This window comes from Hydra vulgaris, chromosome 11 (genome assembly GCF_038396675.1).
Source record: "Hydra vulgaris chromosome 11, alternate assembly HydraT2T_AEP".
NCBI lineage: Eukaryota > Metazoa > Cnidaria > Hydrozoa > Anthoathecata > Hydridae > Hydra > Hydra vulgaris.
The window spans coordinates 24714299-24727055 of NC_088930.1; the positions used below are offsets into that span (position 1 = coordinate 24714299).

Sequence of the window (12757 nt, forward strand, 5' to 3'; positions counted from 1 at the left end):
GTGAACCATGGAACCAGTTTAACGTCCATTTTATAAGTTTATAAACGGAGTTATAAAAAAAGTTTATAAACTCTTAAAAAAAATTGTAATTGTATCATTTATTGTATATTATCTTTAGTAATTTGCATTTCTTGATTATGCCGCTTTTTAAAATTGCGTCGAGTTTAGAAGAAGCACACAGTTTTATTAAAGACCATGAACTTGAGTATCCATTTCGGTTTAGTACATCTTTCTCTACCAAAGGCTTCAGAAACACTGGTATATTATATATGTTTATATATATATATATATATATATATATATATATATATATATATATATATATATATATATATATATATATATATATATATATATATATATATATATATGTATATATATATATATATATATATATATATATATATATATATATACACTATTTATTGCTGTAACTGGATTGGCCAGTGCGCATGCTTTTAAGAACACTGTGACAGCCGCTTCAATCGATTTTGTTCGTCCAACAATCGAAACCTGCTTTAAAGGAGTTTACAGACGATGATTTTACTAGTTTCAAAGGCAATAAGTTCCATAAGTTTGCCGATCTATTGTAAAAGAAATTATGCATTTGCAGATTTTTTGTTATTTCCCTGTAATACTTAAAACAGTGACCTCTAATATGATTTTAAACAGTTTGTATATTAGGTTCTGTTTTATTAACTTTAGAAAAGGTCGAATAAAGGTTATATATAGTAATCTAAGTAAATGACAGTCCAATCTTGCAAACGATTTTTTAATTCGGCCTAACATTCTATTTGCATTATTTGTTACAGAAATAAATTGATCTTTACACTTAAGATTTTAAAAAAATATTGCACCTAGATCTTTTACATTGTTTGATTCTGGTAGTTTTATGCCATTAATATATAGAGGATTCTTTTTACTGTTTACTCCATAGTGCATTACTACACATTTATCAACATTAAACTTCAAAAGCTAGTCTTCTGTCCATTTAAATGATATATTTAAATCCCTCTGTAGACTTGTGGTACACTCATCTGAAATTACTTTAGGCAAAATTTTAGTATCATCAGCAAACATTTTGCATTTATTCACTAATTTACTTGGCAGATCATTAATTTTTATAACAAACATCAAGGGTCCAATAACAGAGCCTTGTGGCACGCCACTAAAAGTTTCAACCCACTAAGAAACAACTTCCCCCAGAACTATTCTTTGTCTTCTATTATTTAGAAAAGCTTCCATCTATTTTAGAACTAAGCCATTAATACCATATGCATTCAATTTAGCAAAGAGTCTCTTGTGAGAAACACTATCAAAAGCTTTAGCAAAGTCTAGCATTACTACATCAAAAGGTATATCATTGCTGTTGCACGAAGAAATAAAGTCAAAAGTCTTTAACAAATTTGTGGTACAAGATTTGCTCTTTACAAAACCATGCTGTTGAATTGTTAGTAAATTGTTTTTGTGGAGATGTTTTTCAATTCTTTCTCTTATAATTGATTCTATTATTTTGCAAGGAATAGAAGTTTATGAAATAGGGCGATAGTTGCTTGCCACTGTTTTGTCACCTTTTTTATATATAGATGTTATATTTGCTGACTTGAACTGGATTGGCAGTTGACTGGTTTTAAGTGATTCTCTAAATATAAGAATTAGTGGTAAAGTAAACAATATAGCAAAATTCTTGAGGACTATTGAACAAAGTTTATTAGCTCCAGGTGATTTATTGTCTTTTAGTGATTTAAGTTTTGATAAAACTAACTCAAAGCTAATATCATCAGGTTCAATATCTTCAAATTTAATTACATATAATTACATCATTTAATTCCAGATGAAAAGGTAAAAGATCTCCTTTTTCTTTAATAGTAAAGACATCCTGAAAATGTTTACTTAGGCAGCTTACAATTTTATTTGGTTCATGGGATAAATCATCATTAGGTATTCTTATGGCCTTTATTGAATCTTTTATTGAATTTGTACTGTTTAAATACTTATACAACAGTTTAGGATTAAGTTTAGAGGTTAACAATAGATTCTTTTTAAATAAAAGTCGAGTATTATATATTTCTGTTTTAACTAATTTGCATAACTGCTTATATTCTTCGGTCAGTTTAACATCTTTCTAGCTGTGAGCACAATTTATGTATCTTAAACTTCATTTTCTTCTTATTAATTGCTTGATTTTGTTATTAATCCAAGGAGTTGTTGAGTTTTTGATTAGTGAAATGTCTATGGTTGGAACAAACATATTGCATGCTTTAGTGGTATAGTAAATTAATTCATTGCACATGTCTTGCACAGTCTTGTTTTCGTACAACTTCACCCAATTAATATTGGACATAAAATCAGAAACTTTATCAAATTTAGCTTTGCTATACAGAAGCTCAAAGTTACTGCAAGCTAATCTTCTGACATTATTTTTTAAGAAGAATTTAAAGTAAATAATATGATAACCTTTGTTTATGTCACGAAGCACAAAACTTGGATCAACAGCATATACACAACCAGATTCTGTTGTGAATATTAAATACATTTGAGGTTGAGCCATTGGCCAATTGAAAAGTTGGTATGTTTATATGTTGATAAAGGAAAGTATCACTTAAAGTTTTAAAGAATTTATGTTTTATGCCACTGTCATTTGAAATTGATGCTATACCGAAGGGCGAATTAAGTGATCGCGAACTGAAAATTCCGTAAAAAATTCTGGTCTTTAAATTTTTAGATTCTTAAAAAAACCGTGAACTCAATTTTTATGGATCTTAAAAATCAATTATAACTAATTTCATTAAGATGATCATAACTTACATGTTTAAAATAATACTTTTACTAAAGAGCCGTTAATCTAGCTAGATTAACCACTGTATTATACATTTACATAGCAAGGTAATTTTTTAATTTAATTTAAAAAATTTAAGGAAATATAAATAAGTTAAATAAAGTACATTAAATATCGTACACTCAGATTAAGGGTGCCACAAGTCAAAAATTATGGATATTGAGTTATGAATGTCATTTGATAGTATGTTATGTGTTTTACATGGTGACAAAATACCACAAGTCTAAAACGAATGTTTACAAAATGACAGATACAAATGGCACTCTTAGTTGGAAAAAATATTAAAAACTTAAAACTTCAACCCTGATTTTCTCAGTTTGACACTTTTTGACTTGTGGCACCCTTGATCTAGATGTGCGATATCAACTACATCAAACTTTGATGTAGTTGATATTTATGTATGTAGCTTTGATGATCAAAGCTACATCAAACCACCAACTTTATTATGAATGCTGTTGCTGCCAAAACAAAAGAAAGGGAGAAAAGGAAAAATAACGTAATAACTTTTGGCATAACTGCATTAAAGTTTTGTTCACTGCAACTGCTAAAAAAGAAGATAGAAAATCAATTCTAGATATATTTAGTTCAATCAGCTCAAATATTGAACCTAAAAAAATTATAAAGCTTAAATCTAAATCTGATAAAGAACCACCGTTTGTTGTCTTCTTTATAATAAAAAAGAACGAAATTCTATTTTAAAAGCTGCGAAAATCTTAAAAAGTTCAAGCAGGTTTAGCAATGTATTTATCAACCCCGACTTAACTGAAGCCGAAAGGTATAATGCCAAATTATTAAGAGATGAGTTCAAAAAACTTAACTTAGAAAATGCACAACCTTTGGTTTATTATTATGGAATACGTAACGACAGAGTTGTTAAAACCGTCAAGTAGTAATTAATTTCAAATATCAGGAAATCAAATCTGAACTGTTACGAATCATTAACTTCTGTTGGTTTTAACTATAGTCAATTAATAATAAATTTTCGCCCAAAAATAACTCGATTTATCAAATAAGCAAAAAAGTTAAAAATGAAAAAATAAGTCAAAAAAATATTGGTAACAAACAAATTAATTTCAATCACAATGACAGCTTTTCTTTACAAAAAAATTCTTTTTAACGCAAGAAGCCTTTGCTTATGTTGAATTTATGATTTCAATTATTTATAATTTGTGTTACTCGGTGTCGCAGATTATTATTGTTAGTGACTTCAACTTACCTAAAATGGATTGGCCTAGCTATGTCTCACCAAACGAAAAGTGTCATAGTATATTCTTAAATTTGGTAAACGAACTCGGTTTGCACCAATTCGTTAAAGAACCCACGCGCAATATGAATTTTCTTGATCTTGTTTTTTCGAATAACAGTTCTCTTATAAGTGATATATCTGTTGATTGTTCTTTTAGTACTAGCGACCATGACACAGTTTCTATAAATACAAACAATTTCAACCAGTGTGAAAATAAACCAGAACCTTTCTACGACATTTCTAATGCTGATCTTAAGAGCCTTGAGTTATATTTATCAAAAATATTTTGGGATTTCGAGTTTTCTTGTGCCTGTACAATTGAGGATTACTGGAGCATTTTTCTAAGGCTTTTTGGTACTGGTATTTATGAATTTGTACCTATTAAGAAAAAGTATGATAACAAAACGAGTAATCACTATCCAAAATACATTTAAAAAATCTTAATCCGCAAAGTATTATTATGGAAAAGATTGACAAATAATAAAACCATTTATAACAAATCAGCTTAAAAACAGTACGCCAGGAACTGCAAACTAATCTTATCAAATTACCAATCGAAAATTTAATTAAACCTAGTAGAGGGAAATAATATTAGCAAGTTTTATAAATATGTTAATAATAAAATGAATATCCTTAATAAGAACCACCATCTAATAGACAAAAATAACAATAACAAGGTCACTTCCAGTAATATAGAAATCGCTAACGTATTTAATAATCACTTTGGAAAAGTTTTTACGGACGATAATTGCTATTTTCCTAATGTTGCCACTCATGTTAATGATCCAATAAGTATTGATACGGTTCATTTTTCCGTGGAGTTAGTGTATAAAACTCTAATGGGAATTAATCCAAGTACCTCGTTCGGTCCTGATTATTTACCTAATGCAATTCTTAAAAAGTTAGCTCATGTTTTATGTTTTCCTCTTTCATATATTTTTGAGGCTAGTTTTACATCAAACGCTTTACCTAATCAATAGCGCAAAGCTTTCGTCTCCCCAATTTTTAAAAACGGAGCTAAATCGGATCCTAACAATTATAAATCCATCTCTTTAACTTGTACTTGTTGTCGAATCATGGAAAAAATTATCAACTCACATATTTTTGAGTATCTAAATAAATGTAACATAATATCTCCTAGTCAGCACGATTTCCTCAATAAACGTTCTACATGTACGAATCTTTTAGAATCTACTAACGATTGGAGTACCGCAGTTGACAATCATCTGATTACAGATGTTATATATATTGACTTCCGAAAGATGTTTGATTCCGTATTTCATTCAAAACTAATATTTAAACTTTCATTATACAATATTCGTGGTAACCTTTTAAAGTTGATCACTGCATTTCTCATACACAGATCTCAACAGGTAAAGATTGGTAGTGCTTTATCAGATCCGATTCGAATTGTTAGTAGTGTACCTCAGGGTAGTGTGCTAGGACCAACTTTGTTCTTATTATTCATAAATGACTTATCATCTGTAGTAAACAATCTCGAATGTGCAATAAAACTTTTTGCTGATGATTTAAAGTTATACAGTTCGTATCGCGATATGAATCATAGCCACGATTTAACAGTTGCTCTTGATAGAATAATTATTTGGTCGTATACTTGGCAATTGCCAATTGCCAGCAAGAAATGTTTTGCACACCGAATAGCACTTTCTCCATTGCATAGTATTAGTTTTAATTACAAGTTTGGTGATTGTATTCTAGATTGGTCATCTAACCCAAAAGATCTTGGAGTAATTATGGACTCCCGCCAAAATTACAAAAAACACATTCCCAGAGTCATTAATGTTGCAAATACTAGAGCATACCTAATCTTAAAATGCTTTAAAACTCGCAATCCTATTATATTAGTATATGCATTTACCAATTATATAAGACCAATTATTAAATATTGCTCTCCAGTTTGGTCGCCACACCAAACTATGTTAATAAAATCTACTGAAAATATTCAAAAACAATTTACAAAAAAAATTGCTAATATTAGTTGTTTAAGCTATTCTTGCAGTTTACAGCTGCTTGGTTCGGAATCTCTGGAACTCAGACGTTTAAAACATGATTTAGTTTCTATGTTTCAAAATTATGCATAATTTGGTTTGCATAGATAAAAAATAGTTTTTCGGAATTAACAATAATAATTATACCCATTGTGTCTATAAATTAAATGAATGAAATCTTGAATGTTTCTATTATAAAATTTATTTGTTCCTATGTACTATGTTTTCTTATTTAAGGGCATATTGTCAGTGTCTATTTATTAGACCCGTATGTTCTTTAGAACATGTATTTTTTAAACTTGTTCTAACAAATCTTTATTTATTTAACTTCATCGCACTACCAACATCTAAAGTGTTATATATATATAAAGTGTTATTTATACGAAAACATTGGTAGTAGCGGTATGGCAACTTAACCTCTTATAATTTTCATTGGTTAATTTTAAAATTTGTGCGCGTTTTTTTAGAAAAGTGAAACTTGATAAATAAGAGTGGAAAAACTTAGTTAGATTGCAATCTCTAATTTTGCTACCTTCCCCCTCCCCCTTACCGGATTAAGGGAGCCGTGAAGGCAGCTTAATAAAGGCTCTGCTTCTAAGAAATTTCTTCCATTAAAACATTCCAACGTCCTTAGCTAATTATTTTTATAAATAATATAGACTTAAAAACTACTTCAGGTAATTATTTTTAATGCGTCATTTGTTTTTCCCACTGTTAGAATCCGACTCATTTAGCAACACTTAACTTTAGCTTCCAAAATCGGCTAAGAATAAAAAATAAATACCCTAGAAAATAAATAGTTATTCTACGAATAGTATTACACTTGGGCGACGGGGGGCCATGGCGGCTCAAAAAGTGGGGGACATGGGCATTTATTTGCGGACCCTACCTTGGCTGAGAATACGCACCATGTAATGCCAAATATACCCGAAAATACCTAATTTACCCTGACCCCCCCTCCTCTACGGCCATGGGCATTGGGACCATATTCTATACTTACACCAGTAAGTATAATATAATTAAAAAGAATAATAATAGTAATTAAAAATATATATTTAAAAAGATAATAATTGGAATGAAAAAATCGATACCAAAAAACAAGATATATTAAAAGAAAAATAATATTGTTTATAACGCTTATAATACATAACACTGCCAGACTATTCCAGGTATTATTTGTTAATTAGGCAGGGTGAATAAAAATGAGCAGTTTCTTTTACTCAGTAATTGTTCAGCTTTACGCGAATAAAAACTTCAGCAGTTTTGCTCAAATTTTTATTCACGTAAAGTTAAGCAGTTTACTCAGTAATTGCTCAGCTTTATGTGAATAAAAACTTAAGCAAAATTGCTAAAGTTTTTATTCACGTTAAGCTGACCAATTACTGAGTAAAAACAATTGCTCATTTTTATTCACCCGGCCTATTGTCAGTGGCGGTTAGTTATTATAAGTTTGCAAAAATTTTATGATCGTAGTGAAGGATTGAAGAATAAAAGAAACTTTTCATAACTATGGCTTTGAAGACTTTTATGGCTTTAATTTAAAAAATGACGTTCCAATTTACAATCATTTTGACCAAATTGAAAAGGTTTGAAAACTTTTAAAATTAAAGGTTTAAAATATATTAAATTGAAAGCGTAGTTGATTAAGTGAACTATATATTCAAAAATATGGCATCATTTTTCTTACCAAAAACTAAAGATAACCATTGTAAATCAGATTCTGTTTTGAAATGTGAAAAAGAATATAATTTAAAGAGTGAGTATGATACCGAGGGAAATGATGTTGTAAGATTACGTAATGATGTTGTAAGATTACTCTGCTTGCTTTGCAAGCAAAATGAAATTCGTATTAAAAACATAAACCTGGAACTCCGTCAATTAAAAAAGACAGCGTAAGAAGTCATTGCGATAGTAAACAAAATAAGGAAGCTCATCTCATCGATTATCGGAGTAAATCGGGTGCGGAAAGTTTTAAAGAATATATAAATAAAAACACTGATATTAAAAAAGGGCTACGAAATGGGTGAAAAAAATCACTTAAAAAGAAATTCAATACAGTTCACTACTTTCTAAGTTAAGCAGAAAACAACATTAATTCTCCTTCAAAGCTACGAAAAACTTTTCAACTCAAATTTGCTTGCAGACCTTGCTTGTAAAACCACGTGAATAAGAAAAACATTTAGAAAAGCGTTGAAACTACTTAAAAATTACATATACAACATTGAACTTTATTGCTATTTTCTAAAAAAGAACAAAAATAGGTAATAGCATTACAGAAATGCCCATGTCAATAAAATAATAAAATAAGCAAGATTTGAAATAAAAAGCACTCAATGTACATCGAATTATTATAATTTAGTACTTCATAAAACTTTCTTTTTCTTTTCTTTAATAAATAAATTTAAAAGTAGTAATAAACAATTTGATGATAAAGTATTGGTATAACTCATAAAAAATTGTAAGGCCTCATCCATACCCCCTACTTACTTTCTTATAAGTTAAAAACAAGCTCAATAAAAACTGCTAGAAAAAAGCTGTAAGTAAAGATAAAAGAGTAGCTAATACAAACAATATAAAAACGATTTAAAAAAGTAAAAAGAGTGGTTCTTTCTACTTTTTATCTAATGAAAATGTAATATACAATTTGCTTAACTATTTTCTATACTTACTTTTTTATAATATAAATTTAATATTGCTATTATAATTTATCTAATATTTCTAAACTAATAAATAATAGTCAGATTCCAAAAAGTAAAAAGTTATGAATCACGTGATGCAATGTTTTTCTCGGGAGGGCAAAAATGTAAACAAACCAATAATAAACATACAAGAAAAAGATAAGAAATAGTACATCAGGTAAATAACAAATAAGAAAAAATACATCGGTTGTGTAATTTTAAAAATGATATACGTTTACAAAAATAAACACAAATAAAATAAAAGTCGAAAAAAATTTAGTAAAGAATATTTTATTTATACTTTTACCTCAATAAAATAGAAAAAGATACAAACCAAAAAATTAGCAATAACTCCGAATGGAGCCATTTCATGGCTGTCTCCCCTTTATGGTGGACGTGCCTCTGACATTTTTATTGTCAGAAATAGTGGTTTTCTTGATATACTTGAGCCCTATGACCAAGTTATGGCAGATCGTGGCTTTAAAATAAGGACAGACCTTGCATATAAACAGTGTACTCTTTGTATACCTCCAAGTGCTGTTAAAGGAATTCAAATGTCAAAAGAAGAAGTTCGAGAAACATCAAACATTGCTAATGTACGTATTTATGTGAAGCAAGCAATAAAAAGGATAAAACATTTCCGTATTTTAAAAATAACACAGCCTATACTATTTCTACCTATCATGAATGATATACTATGCGTATGTGCTGCTATATCAAACTTGAGAAAACCATTAGTTTCTAAATAGTTCATTAAACAAATTTAGTTTACTAAATAGTTTTTTTTATTGTATAATATAATGTTCAACTGTCCAAACTTTAGGTTATTATTATAACATGAGTTTATATCAACTAGGGTTTGAAAGATGTGTAAAAAATTAGTTTTTTTTTTAAAACCAAACAAGCCCCGAAAAAACTTTTTTTTGAAAATCTTTTGAAAATGCAGAAAGAATTTAAAAAAATGTAAATAAAAACAACATATTTATCTACAACTCTTAATAAAATATCTATTGAAGATTTAAGCTAAACATAAACTAGACATTGAGCACATGCAACAAACCAAGTCTAGATCTGCTATTAACTCATAGTCTTCTTTTTTTAAATTTTGACATGAACAGTGAAACCAAGCACAACATACTTCACATTGAATACTGCTAAATTCATTAAATTTTTTAACATTGATTTCTGGATCTTCGAGTATAAGTTTATCGCATTTTCCACAGAATGTTATAGGTTTTATTAGTAATGCTGGAGAAACATATGTTTTGAAAAAAATATCTAAATTTATTTTCACCGTATCCCAGAGCTCTTGATCAAATTTGATTACTTCAACATATAAGTCCTTAAGCGTCCAAACAATAAAATATGAATTTGTAATTGCCATTAGGGAATTAGTCTGTGTGTAATATTTATGACACTTATTTAATGTTATTTGATCATTTTTTATTGTAAAGAAACTACACTCACTAGCTCCTTCTTTGATCGTTTTATTAAAAATTTCAAAAGGACATTTAACTTCTAAACACATTCTACCATGACATTTGCATACCATAAATCCATCTGGGGAGCAAGCAATGTAAGGTCTGTCATGCAAAATAAAGAGACCACTTTTTTCAATTTTTAAATCAGTGTGATTTGATACATGCTCTGCATAAAATTTTTTTATAGCATCTTGCTCATGATCAATTCCCCATTTGATAGAAGCAGTAACAAATGTTTTTTTATGAGGGTATAAAATCTCAGCAACAAGAGGAGTTGTTTTAGGCTTGTTTGAATTTGTATTTCTAGAAAGAGTATTAACTTTGGTATATATTCTGTGATGTTTGGATGCAGTTATCCTCCCCTTTCTCATTTGAAACCAGGTATTGCTTTTAGCTTGATCTCTTGTGTTATATTTCATGTTTTTAATTGTTTCATGTGTTAAAACCATTTTTCTAATAATATTTTGCCTAATGTTGACTCATCAGCGTTAGGATGGTCTAAAAGTATTTCAAATGATAGCTTTTCAAGATCAGGATTACTTACAATATTTTCATCAGATTTTTTAATTTTTGATTTAAATATTACAGCAGAAGGCTCAGATATATGAATGTTGTTTAAAAAAGTTTCAAATGAATGTTCATTAAATTCACGATGACTTTCGATTCTTGGATCGAATTCTTGCAATGCTTTCATCCTAGTGTTTTCCTTATTATTATCATTTTTTTCATTATTTGCATTTTTTTTTCTAACAACTAGGTCAGTTATTAAGCACGGTTTTATATCTTTTCTAGAAGACTTATTCCAGACACAAGCTTGTTCTGTGCATGTTGGATTACACCAACCTTTGTTATTAGCATATTCCATTTTATAAAGGGTGGCAATGACATGATTACAAACTTCAAAAGCTCCAGCCATACACGAACACCAAGCAGAAAGAATATCATTATTACAAAAGGCAATCCAAAGCTTTCTTTTTTTGTGAATTTTTTGCGAACCACACACTTCAGAATATGCAAATAAAACATCTTTTTTAAACCTGAAGTGCATTATTGGGCCTACAAAACCACTATCGAAAAATGAAAATGCTTTTTGGTCCTTATATTTGCCAATATATTCCAAATCAAAATATTTTTTATTAGGAATATATGAAAAAATATTTCCCATTTTTATACTAGGCCACTCAGATACTAAGTCTTTTCTATTTTCCATTGGAGCAGAGTTTGGGTCAATTAGATCTAAAGCTTTTAGCTTGTCCGTATAAGATTGCTCAAGTTTTTTTTCCTGTTCTTCTGCTGTCTCTATAACATCTATATTTAATTCCATTGCAGAAAATGCTCTAGCAACAAGCTCGACTTTGCGTCCAGTAGTACTTAGCCCACGAACAGTTAAAAAACTAGAAAGCTGTTTAACAGATAAATTCAAAAAATCTTCGTATTTTTCAAGTGGCATGGTAAAATACAATTTTCAATTATATATTTCCAGATAAACTATTTTTAGATATTTAAACAAACAATAAAAAGATAAAACGTTTTGCCAAGTTTGTTTATAATTTTCCCGAGAAAAACATTAGGTCCGAGAAAATTATTAGGTCACGTGATTCATAATTGCCGCTCAATTTACGAAAAGGTCTATTGCTCAACAGACCGAGTGCATTTTAAGAACGCGCTTTTCAAGATCAGAAAAGCCTAGTAACTAATTAAAACTACTTTAAAAACGAAAGTGAAACGACACTGCTACTATTAAATTACAGTATTAATATTTAGATTTGAAAATAAATTTGTATACTTTTTTTTACCACACACCACTATAGTGGGTTGCAGGCAAAAGTAATAAAATGGTTTAGTTTACCAGATCTTTTTATTACTTTAATTTTTTAATTGTAACCATAGCATTTTCATAGTTTTTTTAAGACTTCCTAAGTAAATAGAAAAACTATAACGCACCCTAGTCTAACATTATGATTGTTACCAAGGTTGCTTACATCTTCATGTAAGGCATCATATTGCATGCTTCTCAGTTTGCTTTTGTTATTTCTATGAAAGCAAGACACTGCTCTTCAATTTTAACATATGCATAAGCAGCATATTGCTGAAATAGTTTCTTGCCATGGTTTAACATAATTTCTAACCAATATTAAATCATGGCAAAAGACTATTTCAGCAATATGCTGCTGAATTAATTTCAGCTTGCCTAATCATTTCACTAAATTATCAAGTATTTTTTAAGTTGATAGTATTTCTTCTAATAACTTATTTAAGCCTAATATCATCCATTTAAATTTCACTATTATCAATAAACATATTAACAGTGGTAATACTACTGTAGTAACAAAAAAACACAAAAGAATTTCAAGAATTATGATCTTTTCTATAAAATTATTTACTACTGTTTTAAGTGAACATAAGAATAAAATAAACAACTTTGATAAGTCGCCATTATTTTAAAAAGAAAAAAAATATATATAAACAGATATATAAAACTCTACAATTTAACTCATTAGTTT

The 12757-nt window shown here is 28.8% G+C and overlaps 1 protein-coding gene across 1 annotated transcript; it reads right to left on the reverse strand.

Moving 5' to 3' along the window:
• Positions 1-10692: 10692 nt before the first annotated feature.
• On the reverse strand, positions 10693-11703 carry LOC136086941 (uncharacterized). Its single transcript, XM_065809442.1, has one exon. It carries the CDS (start codon positions 11701-11703, stop codon positions 10693-10695), a length of 1011 nt encoding a protein of 336 aa, XP_065665514.1.
• Positions 11704-12757: the final 1054 nt, after the last annotated feature.

Coding starts and splice junctions, on each gene's coding strand:
- LOC136086941 (XM_065809442.1), bottom strand. CDS start 11,703: ATGCCACTTGAAAAATACGAAGATTTTTTGAATTTATCTGTTAAACAG.